General features: G+C 36.2%; 1 protein-coding gene across 1 annotated transcript in view; it reads right to left on the bottom strand.

Annotated features, from left to right (window-relative positions):
• Positions 1-23,794, bottom strand: part of Arhgap5 (Rho GTPase activating protein 5) — a 64,597-nt gene that overhangs the window by 36,054 nt on the left and 4,749 nt on the right. The window contains exon 2 of the mRNA XM_055608570.1: positions 14,760-18,645. Within this exon, the coding sequence (XP_055464545.1) occupies positions 14,760-18,479 (3,720 nt within the window). The 5' untranslated portion in view covers positions 18,480-18,645. The remainder of the gene's footprint in view (positions 1-14,759; positions 18,646-23,794) is intronic.

Below are 23,794 nucleotides of genomic sequence, written 5' to 3' on the forward strand. Positions count from 1 at the left end.
TTCTAATAATTCTGCTGGCAACTGTATGGAGGATCCAGGTAGCATTTATAATGGTTATAATTTTGATATATATTTAAAGTCCTGGGTCAGTATTTCTCTAGGCTTTATAACATGTCCTGTCTCCACATTCCCCCTATAACATCAAATTCCAGTTTCTCCATTTTTTACACTGCAAATTTGTTTCCTGGGCTAGTTACATGTCACAGCTTCCTTGGTATCATTTTGGTATGATATCATATCAGATTCTTATACTAAACCATTCAACTGTTTTCAAACCTTCTTACTGATAACCTTCTAGTCTTTGCCACTGCAGCACTTGCTAATGTGTTATTTCTTATCCCTTCCCTCCATGCGCTGATGACTTTGGTGTTTGCCTTGATGTCGGAAGCAATAGGAGGAGTTGATGAATTGATGCCATTACTAGCCATATTTCTTCCAGAATATGACAGTAACCTGGGAAGCAAAGAGCTCTCAGGACTTGGCTATAGTTAGCTCTCTGCTCCTGATTAACTCTACAAATTTCAACTCCTCTAAAACTTAACGACTAATAGCTTGCTGTTGATAAGAAGGAAGCCTCAGCGAGGTGGGGTGGCAGACACCAGTAATCCCAGCACTCTGGGAGGCAGAGGCAGGTGAATCTCTGTGAGTTCCAGGCCAGCCAAGGCTACACAGAGTAACCCTGTCTCAAATAACAAAAAAAAAAAAAAAAAAAGGAAGTCTCACAGATCACAATTAACACATGCATCGTATGTTGTATATATTATACATGGTGAAGAGCTCACCCTTGTTGTGGACTTTTTATTTAGATGTACAGTGGATTAGAGAGACAAGTGCTTACTTGGGTGGAGAAAAGATCTTCCCCAAAGCAATAGGAAGCAGCTATGCAATTATCAGACTACTGTATAAATTATAATTTATGAAGAAATGACTGAAGTTTTTATATTTGCCTATATCTCTCTTGACTATAAATGGTACCATGATCTGTTTGTGTGCAATGTTTGTATTTCATGGTATTAAATAATAAAACTATTACCTACATATACTTTATGAATTAACACATACATATTAAACTGTGTTAATATGCAACCCCCCCAAATTGTCACAAATCTCCTAAAATACATCCTATTCTCTCAACTCACTTATATATGGTTTCTCTTACCTACTCTATTAAAATGCTAGTACACAAAAGACAGCTCATCCTTCTCAAGCTCTCATCAACATTTTTTTTCTTAAACTTTTGCTGTAAGTGCTTGTTCTTTGGATTCCATATAGGCTACTATTTCTTTCTTTTTCTGTTCCACTGCTCACAACTATTCTTCCACATACCCTATCTGAGCTCTCTTCTCCTCTAGCTGTTCCAAAACCTTAACTGAATAATAATCTGGGAGCTAATCCAGAAGGAGGACCCTGGTAAGATGCTCAATCTTCATTCAGAAAGGCAAATGAGAAGGTCGTTAGAAGAGGGAGAAAACAGGGAACAGGACAGGGGCCTACCACAGAGGGCCTCTGAAAGACTACAGCCAGCAGGGTATCAAAACAAATACTGAGATTCATAGTCAAACTTCGGACAGAGTGCAGGGAATCTTATGAAAGAAGGGAGAGATAGAAAGACCTGGAGGGGCAGGAGCTCCACAATGAGAGCAACAGAACCAAAAAATCTGGGCAAAGGGGCAAATACTCCAAAGAAGGACCACGCATAAAGATAACTTAGAACCCCTGCACAGATGTAGCCCATGGCAGCACAGTGACCAAGAGGGTTCCCCAATAATAGGAACAAGAACTGTCTTTGGCATGAACTCATGTGCTGGCTGTTTAATCCCCTCCCCTTAAGGGGAAGCAGCCTTACTAGTCCACAGAGGAAGACAAAGAAGCCAGTCCTGATGAGACCTGATAGGCTAGGGTCAGATGGAAAGGGAGGAGGACCTACCTTATCATTGGACTGGGGGAGGGGCATAGAAGAGGGAAGGAGGGAGGGATTGAGAGGGGATGGGAGAGGGGGCTACAACTGGGATACAAAGTAAATAAACTGTAATTAATAATAAAATATAAAAACTAATAATCCCAGTTTTAAATCTTTCTTAGTACCATAATTCATAAATCTAATTTTGAGATTATGCCTCCTTGAATGTTAACAAGTATTTCAAATACAACATAAAAGTAGGAATAAGTGTCTTCTGCGTAAAACTACCTAGTTGCTCAAACTACAAACCCAAGAGTCAATCTTGATTTTTCCCCTTCCCTCTTAACTCTTCCTAGTGAACAAATCAGAAACAAGTTAGTACCATTTTCAGGATACTATTTAGAATCTGGTAACATGTCTCTCTTTTGAGTAAGAGCATTGGACAATAATCTACCATATAATGGATATTAGGTAAACACTAACAGAAAAAAACAATAAGCAGTGATCCATGGTCTCTTTACATAAGGTTTCTATTAATAGATGCATAAAGTATCGTTGGTTTACTCACCAGCTATTTGAACCATTCTAAAGATTTATTTTCTATACACAAGTGTTTCCCCTGTATGTGTGTACATGCATTATGTCCATGAGGTGCATGTGACAACCAGAAGAGGAGATAGACACCCTGGAACTAGTTATAGTCAGTTGTTTCCTGCCAAGCTGGGACTAAACCCAGCTCCTCGCCAACAGGACCAAGTGCTTTTAACCGCCAAGCCATCTCTCCAGCACCATCACCTACCAACAATTTTATTACCCAATTATATGTTCTTTTCAGTGTTACTAAATGGTTGTTCCTAATTTTAAGGATCCCATCTGAATCATACCAAAGAATTATTAATTGTAAAATTGCAGGCCAACCCTACATGAACTCATTTGGAAACAACAGCATATAAAAACTGAAAAATTTTCCTGTGTGGATGGTTCCAGATTACTATGAAGGACAGAAAAATTGAGGAATTTTATGCCCTCAAAAAACATCCACTCTATCATGAAGAAAAAGGAAAAAACCCATACTTTACTACCAGTTATTTAACAATACATACAAAGTAGTTCATTAACTGTGAAAATGCCTGATGTAAAGCTTAAACCCAGAATCTAAAAGGCAGAATATTATATATGATAGGTCAGAAACAGTTTAGAAATTTAAGGATCTAGTCTAAAGTCATATTGTCCCTAAAAACACTGCCTACTATTTCTAAGGATAAGGATGAGAAATTAGAAACTGCCACATACTGCTTATTTATATTAGACATTTGTTAAGATGATGTTCACAACCTTAATCTTAACAGCAGCACTGACACAATTACTGTATGTTGCAAGAACTGTATAGGGTGAATTATAAGGGCAGAAAAGCAGAGTGCCACTGCAAACAGCTTTAGGTACCTAATTGCGGAGTTCAAACTCTATACAGATATCACAAAAATGTAGGGAAAGGGATCAGGCATTTAGCAAAACCCCTCAGAAAGTAATAGAGCAGCCTGAACTAACACTGAATGGAATAGAGAAACTCAATTAAAGAGTAATTACACTGTAAATACTAGTGATGATGTGGAGAAACTGGATAGACCATCGTTACCAGTGGGAATTTAATATGGTACACCCACTCAGGACGACAGTAAGGCGGTTTCCTTACAAGACTAAATATGAAATTATCATATGACCTAGCAATTATAGTCCTATTCTAGAAATACAAAGATTCATTATTTAAGAAAAAACCTACTCAACTGTTCATAGAAACTATCCCTATCTAACACATAACCCAATGTCATTTAACAATTTAAAAACTGGATATACTCATACTGTAGACTATTATTCAGCAATAAGAGAAAACAAATAATTGAAAAATACAAAAATTTGAAGAAATCTGAAGGAAATATAATGAATAAAAAAGTCAGTCCTAGAAAGTTACCTATTGTTTAATCTCATTCATGTAATATTCTTGAAGCGACAAAAGTACACAAACAGAAAACAGGTTAGAAGCTGTAGGCAGTTACAAATGAGGAAAAGGTGAGAAGGGAGAAGAGTGGGTTAAAAAAGAACAATAGAAGGGACTGACTGGTGGTGAAACATTTTTTTTCATCTTCACTGTAATGGCAACTATATAAACCTATGCAAGTAAAAATTTTCACAACTAAATATACACATAAACAATCCAGAAATTGGAAATTAAAAAAGCAGACATCTAATTAATACCAACGCAGTGATTGTAATATTGTACTATAATGTGACAAGATGTTATACTATTGTAGCAAACCTGAAATCTCTGTATCATGTCTTACAATGACATGAAAACGTACAATTATCACAAATAAAATATTTAATAAAAAACAGCAATAATCCAAATAAGAAGTAATAAAAACCTCAACTAAGATTACAACACATTTTATAGCAGAATATAAGGCAGCTGAGTATGATGAATAGCAATAGTATGAAGCTCTGGTCCATAGCAGCACTTTCCTAAAAACACATTCTTGCTCAATCATGATGAGGACAGAGAAACAAAAGCTATGACCTATGAGGAAAAACCTGCCTTTCTTACTGAACAGGTACAAACATGCCACATACACCTGCCCTCTGAGAACCTAACAGGAATTTCCTTAAAGACTGCATTCAGTTGTAGCAATGTTTCTCAAACTTCTTCCCTCAAGACATTTTGGGCTGCATAATCCATACTTCTGAGAAATGATTTCTGAAAAAGCAACAACCTTGACTTATATTTATCATATGCTAGGGCAACACTCAAAGCCAGGGGTGACAGCCAGGCATTGTCACATGGTCCCTAAAGAGTAGAATTACACTGAGAATCACTGGTATAGGTTAGTGAAATAAGGACTAAGACCTCAAGTTTGGTAATGGCCACAGATAGCATTCCTGAGAAGTCTCACAATTTTAACTTTATAAAGAAGCCCGGCATCATAATCCCAGCACCCAGGAGGCAAAGTAAAGAAGATCATGTGAACTCAGTTTGAACAACATAGGGAGTCTCCATTTCAATAACAAGCAAACAAAGAGCCTGCATGAAACAAGATGAGAAATGCCAGTGTAGTGCATACAAAGATAAATGATAATCTTAACTCCCTTTAAAATGCTTACAATGAAAAGAAAAAGAAAGCATTTAGTTATAATATTAAAAACAAATACATGGGAAGAAAAATGTCTTACAACTCATCAGTATAAATCTCTTGTGGAGTCTGGACTCTGAAAATTTATTTAATTCTATTTAAAAGTTTATATATAGGTTCTGGGTACTGGCTTTGGAAAACAGGGATGTGTCATTTCTAAGAGAATTGGTGACTTTTCAAGCTAACCATAAGTGAAATGAAGGAAGAGAAAATAACTGTAGACAGGGTTCTTGTAGACACAAGCTAGACAGTTTTTGGACTTAATTCAGAAAACTTTCTTCTATAAAATATTCTCTTCCTAAAAAAAGAATTTCAACATCTATAAAACATCTGGTAGATTATTTTATTAATAATATTGACAACCTAAATAATAAAATATAAACCGAGAGTGACCTGAACGGGGTACTGCCATAAAATCCAGTTCTACAAGTATATGGGTAGATGTAGCACATGACAGTTCAGTGTCCAAGTGGGTTACATAGTAATGAGAAGAGGGACTGCCTCTGACATAATCTGATTGGCCTGTTCTTTGATCACCTCCCCCTGAGGGGGGAGCAGCCTTACCAGGCCACAAAAGATGACAATGCAGCCACTCCTGATGTGATCTGCTAAACTAAGATCAGAAGGAAGGAGAAAAGGACCTCACCTATCACTGGACTTGGGGAGGGGCATGTGTGAAGAAGGGGGAGGGAGGCTGGGATTGGGAGGGGAGAAGGGAGGAGCTTATGGGGGAATACAAAGTGAATAAAGTGTAATTAATAAAAAAAAGAAATAAAGAAAAAAAAGAAAGTAACAGGAATAATAACTAAGCCAATGTTTTCTAGGTAAGACAAAGATACAGGAAAATTCAGATGTTCTATTATACCTTGTTCAAAATATTAATTTAAAATTAACTTAATTAAAATTTTAATTTACTAGACTTAATTCCTTGAAAAACAGTCAAGGGATAAGTTAATCCTGAGTATTCAGTAAACACCTAATTTAATACAATAAATATCCTTTTTCAAAATATATTATAACTTTTGGATATATGCCTAGCAGTGGTATAGCTAGATCTTGAGGAATTGGTATTCCTAATTGTCTGAGAAAGTGCCAAATTGATTTCCAAAGTGGTTGTACCAGGTTACATTCCCACCAGCAATGGAGGAGGCTTCCCCTTTCTCCACATCCTCTCCAGTTTTGAGTTTTTGATCTTAGCCATTCTGATGGGTGTAAGGTGAAATCTCAGGGACTTTTTGATTTCCATTTCCCTGATGGCTAATGAGGTTGAGCATTTCTTTAAGTGTTTCTCTGCCATTCGATATTCCTCTGTTGAAGATTCTCTGTTTAGCTCTGTACCCCATTTTTTAATTGGATTACTTGATCTGTTGCTGTTTTAACTTCTTGAATTCTTTATATATACTGGATATTAATCCTCTGTCAGATATAGGGTTGGGAAAGATCCTCTCCCAATCTATTGGCAGTCATTTTGTCTCCCACATGAACTGCCTGCTCTTTGATCATCACCCCCTGAGGGGGGAAGCAGCCTTACACAGAGGAAGACAATGCAGCCACTCCTGAAGAGACCTGATAGACTAGGATCAGAGGGAAGGGGAGGAGGATCTCCCCTATCAGTGGACTGGGAGAGGGGCACCGGTGGGAAAGAGAGGGGGAGGCAGCTACGGGGGGGGGGGGATACAAAGTGAATAAACTAATTAATAAAATGAATTAAAAAAAAAAGAATCACAGGAAAAAGATGGACTGGAAGGGATGAAGAAGGAGAATGCCACAACTGGATAGTGTGGAGAAGGAAGCACATATTGGAGGAAGAAGGACTACAATAATGGCGTGTAAAAGCCCAGATGAAGAACATAAGCAAATACCATGGGATTGTTAATAGAAGATAGACCAGATGAGGATGATTAAGGTGGATGGTATTGGGTGGGGGCTGGGAGATAGATGATGAGGTTATTGAGACTGTGTAAGTAAAATATCTGCCCAGCCCAAGAAAATAAGGTAATTATAAAATCTAACAGGTGTCTATATCTTATTATTTGTGATAGCAGGTTAGATAATACTGCTGTGATAATCTTAGGGCTAATAATAAACATTATATACACCCCTCAAAAAAAACATATTATAACTACTAAACAGATTACTATCACAAAACCAAGGCCATTCATTTACACTGAATTCAACTGATCATAGTGCAATATACTGTTAGGCCAGAGACATGAATTGTAACTATGGCATCACTCTTTCCCATACATAGACATTGTAGTTGTCCTCCTTTAGAAATTACTCAGTGCTTTTGGGAGAAACACTCAGACACAAATTCAGTAGTATATCTCTATTCCTCTGACTAGAGTGTTACTTGGGTAAGAAAAAGACAAAGAGACTAAAAATGATGTTAGTTGAAAGGTTGACAGGAAATAAACCCACACTTATGGACACCTGATTTTTTACAAAGATGCCAAAACATACAATGGAAAAAAAGAAAGCATCTTCAACAGATGGTGCTGGTCTAACTGATTATCTACATGTAGAAAAATGCAAACAGATCCATAGTTATCACCGTGCACAAAACCTAAAGTCCAAGTGGATCGAAGACCTCAACATAAAACCAGACACTTAAATTGGTTAGAAGAAAAAGTGGGGAAGAGCCTAGAACTCATTGGTACAGGAGACAACTTTCTGAACAGAACACCAACAGCACAGGCTCTAAGATCAACAATCAATAAATAAGACCTCATGAAACTGAAAAGCTTCTGTAAAGCAAAGGACATCATCGTGAGAACAAAATGACAGCCTACAGATTGGGATAGGATCTTCACCAACCCTGTATCTGACAGGGGGCTAATATCCAGACTATATAAAGAACTCAAGAATTAAAAAGAAACAAATCAAGTAATCCAATTAAAAAATGGGGTACAGAGAGAGCTAAACAGAGAATTCTCAATAGAGGAACATTGAGGAATGGCAGAGAAACATTTAAAGAAATGCTCAATGTCCTTAGTCAAAACAACCCCGAGACTTTACCTTACACCCATCAGAATGGCTGAAGATCAAAAACTCAAGTGACAACACATGCTGGAGAGGATGTAGAGAAAGGGGAACCCTCCTCCATTGCTAGTGGGAATGTAACCTTGTATAACCGACTTTGGAAATCAATCTAGCACTTTCTCAGACAATTAGGAATAGTGCTACCTCAAGATCCAGCTATACCACTCCTAGGCATATATCCAAAATATATTCAAGTACACAACAATGACATTTGCTCAACCATATTCTTATTTTTTTGTAATAGCCAGAATCTGGAAACAACCAAGATGTTCCTCAATTGAGGAATAGATACAAAAATTGTTTTACATTTACAATATGGAATACTACTCAGCAATTAAAAACAAGGAAATCATGAAATCTGCAGGCAAATGGTGGGAACCAGAAAAGATCATCCCAAGTGAACTATCCCAGAAGCAGAAAGACACACATGGTATATACTCACTTATAAGCGGATATTAGACATATAAGATAATCATCCTAAAATCTATACACCTAACGAAGCTAAGCAAGGAGTACCCTGGGTAAGATGCTCAAACCTCATTCAGAAAGGCAAATGGGATACACATCGAAAGAGGGTGAAAACAAGGAACAAGACAGGAGCCTACCACAGAGGGCTTCTGAAAGACTCTACCCAGCAGGGTATTAAACCAGATGCTGAAACTCCTAGCCAAACTTTGGGCAGGGTGCAGGGAATCTTAGGGAGAGAGAGAAAGACCTGGAAGGGACAGGAGCTCCACAAGGAGAGCAACAAAACCAAGAAATCTGGGCCCAAGGGTCTTTTCTGAGACTAATACTCCAAACAAGGACCATGCATGGAGATAAGCCAGAACCCTTGCACAAATGTAGCCCATGGCAACCCAGTCTCCAAGTGGGTTTCCTAGTAAGAGGAACAGGGGCTGTCTGACATGAACTCACTTCCCCCCTGAGGGCGGGAGGCAGCCTTACCTGGCCACAGAGGAATACAAAGAAGCCAGTCCTGATGAGACCTGATAGGCTAGAATCAGATGAAGGGTAGGAAGACCTCCCCTATCAGTGGACTGGGGAAGGGGTATGGGAGAAGAGGGAGGGTGGGTGGGATTGAGAGGGGATGAGGGAGGGGGCTACAGCTGGGATACAAAGTGAATAAATTGTAATAAATTAAAAAAATAAAAATGTAAGTTTTTAAAAGTTTCTTCAAATGAAGATCTGCATTAAGTCCAATCCCCAGCCCCACCAAAAACAAAACAAAATAAAACAAAAATCAAGAGATACATCCTTCAAGACCCTAATTTCTTCAGGTATTAAGAGGTTAAAAGATAAACACTAAAAGCTGAAAGTATATTTATCCTACAATTTATATTGAATATAAACTTGAAACATGTTTATTCATACAGCTCATTACCTTTATACCTAAAAAAGAAAATTTACAATTCAAGTGAAATGAAGGCTGCCATAACCAGGATGAGGTTCCAGAAATTAGCATGAAAGCAGGTAGCATAGAGTGACAAGACTGGCAGCTCTTAGTCTAATGTTCATCTAATCATGGGAGCACACTCTGAAAAGCTCACATTATAGGAACATGGGAGGGGTACGTACTATGTTAATGACCCATAACAGGTCACCTTGGCCTTTGTTTCCTTTTTGTCCTCCGGGTGCCAAGTCATAGGTGGAATATGGCATACTTCCCTGCTCCTTGGTATCTTCCCTAAATAAACTACATGTTTTCCTTTAACTATCCATGTGTCTCTGTAAAATTCATTGTAAAGAGGCACAGGACTTTGGCATTCCAACTTCTATCCTCTAAACTGAGATTCACTCCAGTAACAGTAGTTTTTTATTAAAAAAATTAAACAATATATTCTGATCATGTTTTCCTTTCTATTCCTTCTCACATTCTTACCTACTCAGTATCTTGTACCCTCTCTCAAGAACAAAACAACAACAACAACAAAATACCCAAAACAATAACAAAAAACCCTGAGAATCAAAGTAGACAAAAAGCTCAAACAAAACAAGTAAAAATCATGAAGACTGTTTTGTGCTACTCCTGGCATGGGGCCTGCCCTTGAGTGTGTATAACATAGCTAGTGACACTTGTATCAATTTCAAATAGCTTCTTGATTAGAGGTGTGTCTACTTCTCTCAGTGCTGAGACCTTATCAGGCTTGAACCTGTGCAGGTCCAATAGTACTTAATTTAAAAGGCATTTTATTTAATAAAGACTGTTAAGGTTCTAACAGAATGTATTTCTACACCAATGGTTTACTATATTCTAAAGCATGTACTTTTCCAAGTTAAAGTTCTCAATCTGTTCCTAAATTCTTCCCATGAATACAATTTTATTGAGCATTCCCTCCCCATGTACTACTATAATACTTCTCCTCTAACTTGTTTATGTAGTAACTACAGGCATTGAATTTTTAATATTAAGCCATCTTCTGTATGTAGTATAAACTGAAACAGGCTAAGATTTTCCTTTTATATAGTTTTTTTTGGTCACTAACAGATCCTGAATCTCTCATCTGAAAGCCAGACAGGCAGGTGAGGCATGCCTTTAATCTCAATACTTGGGAGGTAAAGGTTGGAGGATCAGAGAGTTCAGGAATAGCCTTTGTTAACAAGACCCTGTCTGGCAAAGGCTCCTGGGAGTGCACGGTGGATAGGGTGGTGACCCTAGCCTGAGACTCCTGGCAGCAGCGGGGAATATGGATCCTGAGGTCGCCACCTCTTGTTGCCAGGTGGAACTTCTAGTGGAAGCAGCGGGGACACTGACCCATAAAACCTTCAACCCAAAATGTGTCTTGCCTTCAAAAAGTTTAGGGATGAAAATAAAGCAGAGATTGAGGAAAAGGCAAGCTAATGACTTGGCCCAACTTGTAATTCAAACCCACCCCATTGGAATGATACTCTGTTATGCTTACAGACAGGAGCTTGAAACCAAGAATGTTTAATATCTCACTTTTTCCCTCATTTTGTAATATCTACATGGGTAAAAGTTATCTTGAAAATGAGACTCAAAGCTATACCAAATTCATATATGTTTTACATACACCTTTTATGTGAAGTAGTCCAAAGCTAATTTTGTAATCTGATGGCACATAGTCTCTGCTTAGCTCCAAACTTTGTAGCTTAGCTACAAAAATCGTTATAAATGTAATGTTAATATTTCAGCACCTAATAATTAGGATAATTTCTGTATCATCTTTAACTTTATGCAGGCAGTTTGATGTTTCAGCCTAATTGAAAAATTTTCTCCACCTAATTTTCTTTCTTTCAATATACCTAAAATAAAAACAGATTTACTTTTCTTCAAGTTTTGTGAATGGCACTCTATAGTAATCCTTTTCCACTATGTTCAATTGAAAAGTGTTTATTTGGACTACAGTATCCCTCTCCAACAAATTTAATGTATTCGAGATACTGTTCTAAATAAATGTTCCTTTTTCTTCACAGCATTGCTAAGTCTGATATCTGTTTTCCTAGATGGACATGCAGAAGTTGAATAGCAAGCAGCTGAGCCTGGACTGAAACTAGAGAAGTCTAGGTCTACAGAATACCACACTGAAAGTATCTGTTCTTGCCTGACATTGACTAACTGTATTTATCTTGAAAAACCAGTCTAGAACCACTTCAATAAAACAATTTCTTCAATATTTTTAAGAGTCTAAATATACAAACCATAGCGCTAATAAAGAAATGTTATATGAAATTTTAACACATTTCTGAAAAAAACTTTTAAGGATGGCTGAAAATGTGAGCAAACAGAAGGAGTAAAAGTATGACTTAAAATTAAATTCAATACTGGTGCAAGTGAAAAACTGACATTGAAAAGAGATAATTTGCAAATAACTAAAATTAAAGGCAAAGTATCCTATCTGATGCATCTAGATGCCAGTGATTATAAACAACTATTGTTATATACACTTAATTAAAACAAAAGAAGGAAAATCCTATACCATTTTAATTATGGCATGCTTTTAACTCTTGAACACATTCAGATTTGAGATTAAAAAAAAAAGGACTTACAATCAAAGAAATAATTGGAGAGTTAAAACACTACATAAGTGAATGAAACTTAAAAAGTAGTAACATTCAATCCAAGTAGTTGTATAATTATTCAGTTAGTATGAAAAACCATGTTAAAAATTCTACAAAACATATTTGGTATATTCTTACCCTGTGCTCAGAAGTGAGGATATACCACAAGAATGGAAGAGATAATACTGAATCACTAAAATACAGGCCTTTGGTATCTGGTGATTACAAACATATCCTTAAGAATATACCTAGAACAAACTTTCATGCAAAATGACTCGTTCACTGTGCTAACATAAAGATAGCAAAATTAAAACCTTGGAAAACTAACCAGACCATTTTAACCAATTTCCTACACGGAAAACAAAAACAAAAAAACTGAAATTACTGTTATTAGAGAAAATTGTATATAGGGAATATTAGATGAAGTCCTTAATAGCAAAGATTCCAGTACCTTCAACTTAACCTTCAAACACTTAAAAGCAAACAAACATACCCACACTTCATGCATCAATGTAAACAACCAGGAAATCTGATGAAGGGCGTACAGGAACTTTTCACTATTTATGCAACTACTATTTAAGTTGAAATTAAACTGGAGGATGGAGAGTGGGACCAGTTAGTAAAGTGCCTGTTGCATAAGCACAGAGATTTGAATTTGGATCAACACCCACATAAAAGCTGGCCACAATAGTGAGCATCTATTATTCCAGTTAGCAGGGCAGGCAGGCAGATCTCTGAAGCAAACTGGCAGACCAGCCTAGCCAAGTGGTGAGCACAAGGTTCATTCGAGAGACTGTGTCCAAAAAGTAGAGACTGAGACAAGAAACTAAACATTGACTTCTGTCTTCCACAAGCAAGTGTATTCATTCATCTCTCTCTCTCTAAAAACATTGCAAAACCATTAAGATTGGTGAACCAAAACAAAAAAATAACAACACATAAATAAAGGCAATTCTGAAGTGGAAAGACTGTAGATCAACAGTTCTCAACCTGTGGGTTGAGATCCCTTTGGGGGTCAAATGACCCTTTTACAGAGTCACGTATCAGATATCCTACATATCAGATATTTACATTACGATTCAAAACAGTAGCAAAATTACAGTTATGAAGTAGCAACAAAATAATTTTATCGTTAGGGGTAAGCACAACATTAGGAACTATATTAAAGAGTTGCAGCATAAGGAAGGTTGAAAACCATTGTTATAGATGCTTGACATTTATGAAAGTTTGAATATTAAAACTGAGTATTCCTTATTTAAAATGCTTAGAACTGAAAGAGTATTTCATATCTTCAATTTTTTTCTCATTTTGTGATGTCTGCATATATAAAATGAGTTATCTTAAGGCTGATATTCAAGGCGGATATTCACTTATGTTTCACATGTCTTATAAACAGTCTAAATGTGATTTTTTTTTAAGTATTTCTAGTTTTCATTGTTACATATTAGGTATAGTCAGATATAAAATTTTTCCACGGGAAGTATCATGTTGATACCCAAAGGGTTCAGGTTTTGGGCCATTTTAATTTTGATTTTCAGATTAAAGATGCTCAAATGGTCTATGCAAATTAGCAGAAAATAAGGTTTGGTAGTAATAAAAGGTATTAAGATATGGTTGGGTGTGGAGGTATACTCCAATAATTTCAAGAAGCTGAAGCAGGAGCACTGCAAGTTCAAAGACAGCCTTGAGTACACAGTTCAAGGTTGACCTAAGGGACATAAGATCCTGTTTAAAAACCAAAACCTAAATTAAAAAAACCCAAAACCAACCAACTAACCAACCAAACAAAACGACACCCCAGAATTACAGACAGGACTAATGACAAAAGGTTGTACATGTAAGACACCAGAGGTATTTCCTGTTAGTATCATGTGTCATGAGATCATAAGAGTATTATATGTTACATGTCTAGGCTAGATGAAAAAAGTTTAAATGTTTCATCTACAAAACAAAGACAATAAATGTTACAGTGTAAACTTTAAAAACGTCTACCCAAATTATAACGGGCAGTTTACTATACACTGAAAAAACTAGCCAGCACAATTACTTAAAATATCCTTATCTTTAACTGGGTCTGACAAACAGCAATCCGCTATAGAAATTTCACATTAGTAATTTATTAAGACCATGAATTTAACTGATGCAATGTTTAATACACTGGAATAAAAGTATATTGAATACTATCTTAACCACCATAAAATCCTTGAACAAACGCTATGTGAAATCAAATCAGTAATAGAAGTTCCTGAAATACTGTGAAAAGAATGTAAAGCATTAAATACAACTTCAATACAAATGTGATACAAATTAAGGGTCTAATGTTTCATACCATTAAATGAATTCAGTTACTGAAAATGTAAAAGATAAACCACCCATAATTTTCATGCTGATGAATGTGAATTCAAAAACTTCTATTCCAAATAAAGCATAAAGAAATAAAATGTACTAAAACAACAAAAACAAATCTTCCCCTACAAAATATTTTAGAATTTTAAAAATGAGATACCAAATTTACGCAGCGGTCTTAAGTTCTTATCAATTCAAACTCATCTTAAATATATTTATTTTTTCATTTTAAGGAGAAAGTGAGCATTTTTATAACTATAAATTAAACTTACCTTTTTATCTTCCTTTACTTTGTGGGTTTTCTTTTTCATCTTCTTTTCATCTACCTCCTGGTCAGATGTGATTGCAGGATTATCAATACCACCTTTCCAAGTTTCAACAGGAGAAAGCAGTGGATCTTCCTCACTTCCACGATGTCTTCCTTTTCGTTTTGTTTTAGAAGTAGTGAAAGCTTCATCATCACTTGCATCTGAGTGTGTTCTTCTATAGTACGACTTGGCTTTACTAAACAAAGTTTTAGATTTATATTTATATTTTGAAGGCCTACGTTCCCCGTGACCTTTTGAGGTTCTATCAGAAAACCCATTTTCTTCATCTCCTTGAGTGTTATTTACAAACGAGTTTCGAATTTTAATAATTCGATTCTGACTATCATCTGGGACAACATAAATCTCATCAGAATAGCCCTTCTGTTTGAAAATTGTGTCAAGGGGTTCCGCATAGTTATCTGAAGAATCCATATCTTCAGGATGTGCCAAGGGTACCCTGGAAGTCTGTTTTCTTGGATTTTTACCAATTCCAGCTTCAATTGTTTTTAAAAGGTTTGGATCCAGTTTTTTCACATTTGTTTTAGGGACAACTGGTTTAGGTTTAATAGGTGGAGGCACTTTATGGTTACGTTCATGATCATGACAATTTGGGGTGCTATGGACAGGATACTCATTTCCTTCTAAATCTAACCTGTATCTGGAACGGTCACTAGGTGTTGGAAGCAACTGTACATCATCCCCAATTGGACTATACGGAGGTGGTGCTTCTGTGTCATCATCTGAATCAGGGTAGCTATTATAAGGAAAACAGTCTCTTGGAGATGGCAGAAAAACATCTTCACTTTGATGGGTTGATTCCCTTGTACTATCAGACAAATAAGAATTTTCTATCATATTTTTTTTCTCTAGAACATCACTGAAAAACAGAGTAAAGACCTCAGTTTGCCGATGATACTGAGATAAAGAGTACAATGCTGTAAATTTAGCAGTTATCTCAGTTGCGATGTGTTCTCCTTCAGTCATTAACTCCTTGATAGCCTCATTTTCAAAAAAATCTGCTTGACTGTCAGTAACTGCCACAAGCTGTACAGGAATGGTATCTTGAACTTCTGACAGAAATGCACGAAGCATTCCCATTGATGCTTTCCGTTTTGCAGAATAAACTAATATATACCCATGAACCAGTTCATCTTTTCTTACTCCAATTGAGGAGTGGTATGACAATATTGTAATCTGTATTCGCCTTCTTTTTTCACCAATAATTTTGTCAAGCATTAAGGAATTATTCTGTCCAGCCTGAGCAGCACTGCAATACTGAGAATCAAGGAAAGGTGAAAGAATGAGATCCACACTAAATGGATCACCACACATGGCACACATGACAATTCTCAAGTCAGCTTCTGATACATCCTTATTGATAGGAACTGGGCTCACCACATCTAAATTGTGTTTAACCGATTCCAATACTCCTCTCAGAGCTTGCTTTATTTGTGATTCATTAAATTTACGAGGATATGTACCAGTAGGTACATCTACAAAAGGACACTGCAATTTGTTGGCCAACTGCTGTCCTTGGTGCCTGAGAATTGGTAGATTTTTACTAATTGAATCCCTCTGATTAGCAAGAATTAATGTAAATGGAAGGTTAGCCATATATTTATCTTTTCTGATCTGAGAAGCTTCAGTTCTTATTTTTCCAATAAATTCCCCAATAAAACTCAGTGATTCGATGGAATTAAATACACAGAAGCACCCATGTGGCTTGAAGGCTGCAGTCCATAACTGACTCAAAATGTAAGGCGATTTGGCATCAACAGGCCGAAGATCAAGTTCATAAATTTTTCCATCTAAGGCATACTCATCATCAGTGGATTGAGTCCTTATCTCATTCGCTAGCTCCTGGGCAAGGCCATCTTTCCCTAAAATGAAAAGATTAACTTTGTCTATATTTGTACTATCATGATACAAGCGTAAGCGTCCATGATCCAACTGTAATAGACTACTGGCAAGTAAGTGTTCCACTTTAATGTCTGTACAATACTGGCCACTGAGGCATGTTTCTTTAGTGGGATGATAAACAAATCCTATATGCTTAAGTAGAAGAGATTCCCTATCAGGTGCAAGTTTCTGTAAAGCTTTGTACCTAGGTTCTTCACTTAGAACTGTATGAATTTCACTCATTTTATCTGAACTTGGTGTTGCATTAAGATCTAAATCATAAAAAAGTTCAGAATGCTCAAAAAGCATTTCTTGAAACTCTTCTTTGGCTTTTTCAACTATCTCTCGCTGATGCCTACCATATACTTCTCTGCTATCAGCCTCAGTGATGTACTTGAATGCTTCATCCTCCATGACAAAACACATAACTTCCTCCCACGGTTGCCCAGGTGAAATGAACTGGATTTTTTCTAAAGTCTTCTTGAATTTCTCCTTCATTTCTATTCTTCTCTTCTCTGAAATCAGATGTTGTACATGGTTCTGATAGACCTTTTCTGCTTCTAAAGTGCTCAGGAGGTCGAATGGGATCCGTCTATCATTAACTTTGTCTATATGGTCAGTTTCATCCCAAGGTGTTTTTTCTAGCACCACAAAGCATAACTGGAAATCTGCTCTCTTTTCCATTAACTTCAAAGCTTCCAACCAATTCAAATCTTCAATCTCTTCTAAATCTGGCAAGAGAGTATTAAAAGCCCTTGGTAAGGTACTTATATATTCTTCTCTCCTTTTTCTTATATGTTCCTGTTTGAGTTGCTCTATGTGTTTTGAGAATGTATTTCTGGCCTTTCTTGTTCCCTCTAAGTTGATATATTCTTCATAATCAGGATGATTTTTTAATTTATTACTAACAGTTTTCCAAGTTGCATGATAATCTCTCACAGTCTGTACAAGTTTTTCAAACTTATCTGTTGCTGTGACAACAAGTTGTCTCTGTGTTTTATAAGCATCCAGATAGGGAATAATTTTAGGTTTGCCACGAGTTTTATCCAACATTTGTACCAATGCAGTGAAACATGTCTCAACGTTGACATTAAATCGTGCTGATGTTTCCACTACAAGAAGGTTCTTTTTGTTTGAAGCAAATGCTTGAACTTCTCTAAGGTAGTGATCCACACATTCATCACATTTAGTTGCTGCTATTATCACAGGCTTTTTGGATTTTGATAGCTGGACAAAAAGGTTGTTCACAAATTTAAGTTGATCATCAAATTTCCTATTACATCCTTGACTCACATCAATACACAATAAAAAGCCATCTACATTGAGTTTCCCTTCAGGCATTTGCTTCTGTTCAAAGTCTTGTTCCAAGCCGAGCTGATCGGTGCAAATGTACATTAGTTTTTCTGCTGACTGTAATTTAGAGGCAGCCGCACGTTTTATATATGGTTGCAAATTTGTACTTCGATGAGGCAAGAAAGTCTGGTCATCAATGAACTCCGTTTGTTCAATGACATGAATTTTGCATTCTACTCCATCTTCACCATTTTGTGTTATGTCACCCCAGTATAAAAAGTGATCATTGTTTACTACTCGGCCTCCAAAGTCAATGGTGCTAAGCACAGAAGTATGCTCTGGATAATATTCATCTGCTTTTGAGCGTACAAACCTATTGCACAAACAAGATTTTCCAACTCCACAGTTACCTTTGTCTTTTTCAGTCCCAGAGAGTCCAACTACACTGACAGTATAGGATGGGGGACGAGGCTCTTTGTTTTTTGCCATCATAACTTTTTTCTCATGTCTTTACATTCATAAAGGTAACCATATATACTTTTCATTCTGAAAATAAAACCATCTCAAAATACAGATCCTGAATTTCAGAATTATATTTGGTTCTTTGTAGTTCCCTCATCGCTGAAGAAAGATCTTCAAGATCATGTGGATCATCTTCCTAGAAAGAGGGGGGGGGGAGAGAGGAAAATCTTACATGAGTTATGCATGTTGAACCACACAAAGTAAAAATGTCGTAACACAGTATTACATAATCCAGTAATTCTAATAATGTTGTATACATGTAAAGAAACCACATAGACAATTTATAATTTACTTTTAAAAATACATATATTTTATAATTTACATTTTATAAATACATATGGCCTCAAATGTTAAGGTAAATCTAATTAAACATATAAATCTAATGGCTCACAAGCTTTAAAATGAATTCCCTAAAGCCTCTAGTACTCAAACATGAGTTCTACTTCTAATTACTCCTTCCTACGGATTTGAGAAAATAACTAATCTTTCCACTCCTTTAATTTTCCTGCCTTCAGTAAGACTATGTTAAAAGTAAAATGTGTTCCTTTATTAACTGCCTTACAACTTTTACTCAATTTTGTTTTTTACTTTGTCAAAGATAGAATCAAGGGCCCTAGCATGCTCCAAGCAAGTACTCTAAAACAGCTTTATCTTCAGCCTTGTGATGTAGAAAGTATAAAATAACTGGCTTTAGGTAATAGAATTCCTCAAAATGTTATTTCCCCAGGATTTTTGAATTTTAGGTTTTTTTCTTTTCAGTAAGTTTCAACACTCCTGTGAAATCTATTAGATTTTTTACACTCCTCCTAAAATTGAAAGAGCAGAAGAGAAAGGAGAGAAAAAAGGGGGAAGGAGATAATGTAGAAAACTTTCAACTAAACCATAATCTCTACCAAAATGTGCACACTTTTAGTACTATATCTCATATATTCTTATCCGAATACAATTTAACTAATAAATGTAACTGAGAGTTTAAGACTTGGGACTAGGGAATGAAGCTTAGCAGTAGACAGCTTATGTAATATTTATGGGCCCTTGGTTGCCCAAAGAAAGCAGACTCCTTTCTGTTCTCGTATAGCTACTCCGAAACAATGGCAATATATAAAAGTAAAGGGCGATGATATTATGTGAAGATGAGTATATCTGAGTTTTATATATGCCATCACTCCATCATTGGTCACTGAGACGTGAAAAGCTTTTTATGGAAAAGATAAATAAAACTCTTATATTGAGGCTGAATCAACTGGAGCTTAATCCTAACGTTTTTACACACCCTAATTAATTTGACAGTGGTGATTTCTGAATCATGCATATTAAAATTTATATTAAAAGTAAGAAAGTTCCCCACAACTTTTACGGTTTTTATACCAATTATCAGTAAATTGCCAATTACACACAGTGAGGAACACCCAAGTCCATCCTTCTAGAAGAGCTGTCAGTTAAGTACTTTGAAGTTAGCTCTGGAGCCTACAGCATGAATCACCATACAGTGATTTTTAAATTATGGTGGAAATTTTCACCTAGAAATGGGAAATTAGGCAAACAGCTCTCCTTTTCTCAACTCTCATCTGAGTCTTCCTTATTTCAAGTTTAACACAGAAATCTCAGTTTGAAAAAGGCTAGTCTAGAAAATAAAATTATATATGAATTCCATTCATCTCTAATAACCAGAACAAAACTATCTTCCATTAATTAAGAGTAATTTTGATATTTTTAAAGATGAAGAGCAAAAATCTCTAAATGATTAGAACACTTCTTTTCTACAATGTATGTGTTGTTTAAATTTAATTTGAAATTTTCTTTCAAATATGATCAGTAGTGGACTGTTACTAGGTCAATATCATATAGACCTTATTTCCTATGAAAATGCATTTTCATATATAATGACTTATTCTCATAACATTTAGTCAATATATTTTTACTTAGGGGGAAGGCAAGAAAAAAGTATTCATGGCCTGCATGAAATTAAATGCTTTGGATCCGTTGGTACCGCTGTTAATAGTTTGCAGTGAGGGCTATCAAATTCTTTTAAGCTTAGAAATTTAGGGCTCATGTCAAGAAAGTTTTGTCAAGAGTGTCAATTATCTTTACAGAAATTAATTATATGTATAATTGTGTGAAACTCTCCTATACCTCTTTTTTAAAATGAAGCCATTTCTGAGAACTAAGTTTCAAGAAACTAAGTTTCCAAGAACTAAAAATTTACTAGCCATTCATATACTGCATTCTCTTTTAAAATAAGGTTTAACAACATGAAGTGGCTGTCTACAAATTAAAAGCTACACAAGAAATCTAGAAAAATGAAAAATAAGTTCTTAGGAATACACAAATTAACTTAAAATATTTTTAGAGACTGGAATGCTATTAACTGGAGCCTGGATGAAGTATGAGGGGAGAGAACAATGAAGAAAGGATGGTTAATGGGTGTTGAGGTGCAGCTGGACAGTATAGTAACTGTATAGTATAGTAACACCACAGAAGACTAATCAGAATTGAGAACAATTAAGTAAAAGAACTAGTAGAGAGGTGTGATGGCTAATATTGGTTGTCTACTTGACATAACTGGAAAATAGGAACTTAAGAAATTGCCTCCATGAGACTGGTTTGTCTGTGGGACACTTTGTTAAATGACATAGGAGAGCCTTACCTACTGTGGGTGGTGCCACAGTGGTATAGACTGTATAACATGGCTCAGCAAGCCACTACGGTACTTTCCTTCACGGTTCCTGCGCTGACTTCCCTCAATGGTGGCCTCTAACCTGTTCACCAAATAAGCCCTTTCTTCTTCAAGTTTGTTTTGGTTAATGCTTTATCACAGTAACAAAGAAGCAAACCTCAGCAGAATGGTACCAGGAAAGTGGGTATTGTTGTAATGAACCTGACCTTGCTGTTTTAGGGGGAGGATTGTGACACATCTGGGAGCTTTTTGTTAGAAAGGCCACTGAGTGCTCAGAACTTAATGAACTGTTGTTGAGGTTGGAAGATATATGGATAGAAATGCAAGTGAAAGCCTGACTTGTGACATTTCAGAGGACTCAGTTTCAAGACTTAGACTTGAGTCTCTCAAAGACTTTATTCCTGTAACAATTAAGAATGTATGCAAATAAAGTCTTTGCTTTACTGAGACAATCAATGTTGGCTAACTGGTGCTGAAAAATTAGCTAGGACTAGTAAGAGACCAGCATCATTTAGGTGAAATCAGAAAGTAAGTAGTTCCTCAGGGACAAACACATAGCTGTGGGTGAGGGGTGGTGGCTGAATCAAGCTGAAAGTAAAACTTGGCAATACGTAAGACTCCCATATGGTATTGGTTTTGAAGGAATGAAGAGGTCACAGAAATCAGCTGCGGCTTGGCACTGTATGACAAGGCCAAAGATCCCCTGAAGAGAGGCCAGAAGAAGGTGTTGGTAACTGAGCCCATCAAAGGTCAATGGTGAAGGTACAGCCTGTTACAGTGGAGACCCAAGCTTACCGGAAATGCCAGGACCATGGGATGACTACCAAGGACAGTGGACTTGGCCTGAGACTAGGAGACAAGCTGCATGGGCTGTGAATGGTAGAACTCAAGTTGTGGGGCTATCCAAACCCTTTGTAGCCCAGAAGATCATGAGTGAGTCCCAGATGTTAAGACACTGAGGTTTTTTGGAGTTTGGTTTTGCTTTTTTATATGATTATAACTGTGCCCAAGTTCTTTCCTCTTTAAATAAGAAACTATATAATTTATTTTGGATTTTAGAGGAACCCACAGATAAGAGACTTTGAATTTTTAGAGAGGACCTGGACTTGTGTTAAAATTTTTTTAAAGATTTATTTATTAGTTATATAGTACTCTGTACTGCATGTATGCATACACAACAGTAGAGGGTACCAGATCTCATTATAGATGGTTGTGAGCCACCATGCAGTTGCTGAGAACTGAACTCAGCACCTTTGAAAGAGCAGATAGTGCTCTTAATCACTGAGCCATCTCTCCAGCCCCAAAGTGTTGAAAATTTTAAAGACTGAGACTTTTTCTTGTGCTAATATAATATCACAATATAAAACACAGTCCAACTTTTAAAATTCAAAGTGTTAAAATTCTGCCGGGGAGCAAAGAAAGGAAAGGTCACGGGTTTCACAGTAATGTGTTTGTGTGTGAAGTTGACAAGGGGTAAACTTGTGATGGCAATCATGGTTGTTTCCCTGATATGACTAAGAAAGAACCTCAACTGAGGAACTGCCTCTACTAGACTAGTCAGTGAGCATAAGGGCAGCTGAACAAGGCAGGGGAAATAAGCCTCTAAGTTTTTCACGGTTCTTGCCTCTGCTCCTTTTGAATTTCTGCCCTGACTTCCTCAATGATGGATTGCAACTGGGATCATAGTATCAAAAAGCAAACTAATACAAAAGATTCTGACAGACTCCAATACAAAAAAAAAAAAAAGCTTAACTAGTAAAGCTATGCCACTTACCCTGACCCAATCATTTATCGTATGTACTAAAATGTCACACTGTAATCCACATACACATAATTACTATCAATTAAGACACATTATTAAAAAATCATAAACATTAATCTTTAAATAAAACTTTTGTCTTTTTTCATAAAAGTATAATTTTCAAAATATTTATGCCTTTACATTGTTTTGTTTTGCCCTAATGGCCCCACCTTGGAAATACATATATAATTTACCAGTTTCTGATACCTTTACTACTATAATCCAGATTCTAGTCACCATTATGTTTGATAAATGATTCTAATACCATATCCTTGCATAATTCCTGTTTTCTTTCTCTGGTCTAATGATATCAGAGCAGCCAGGTTCTTGTTAAAATACAGAGCAGAGCTTCTCATTCTTCTGTTCAAAACTTTCCAGTACTTTTAAAAGGAAAAGACAAGTCCTTAATGTCCTACTACTATAATATCTACCAATTTCAGTATTCTCACACATCTTTGAACTACGCTAATAACACTGTCCCAAATTCTCCTTCTGTTCCAGTCACACAGTGGAAAGCTTAACACTTTCCTGCCTCTGCACTTTTCCCAATATTTCCAAAACTACCATCTAACATATTATGTCATTAATTCTACCTTCTCCCATTTCATTCCAGATTGAATTTAAGAGTCAAAAGGGAACAAATCTATGTTCACTGCATTAGTCTAACCCACAAGACTAAGAGTACTTCACAAAACAGATTTACACAGATGAAAACTTTTCCAAAAATGAAGGTATTTGAATCAAAGTAGATTATGATACATAATAATGTATTTGGTCAGAATAAGCATGTATTTTATTTATAATTTT

This window comes from Psammomys obesus, unplaced genomic scaffold, assembly GCF_907164565.1.
Source record: "Psammomys obesus unplaced genomic scaffold, mPsaObe1.curated_primary_1811, whole genome shotgun sequence".
Lineage (NCBI taxonomy): Eukaryota > Metazoa > Chordata > Mammalia > Rodentia > Muridae > Psammomys > Psammomys obesus.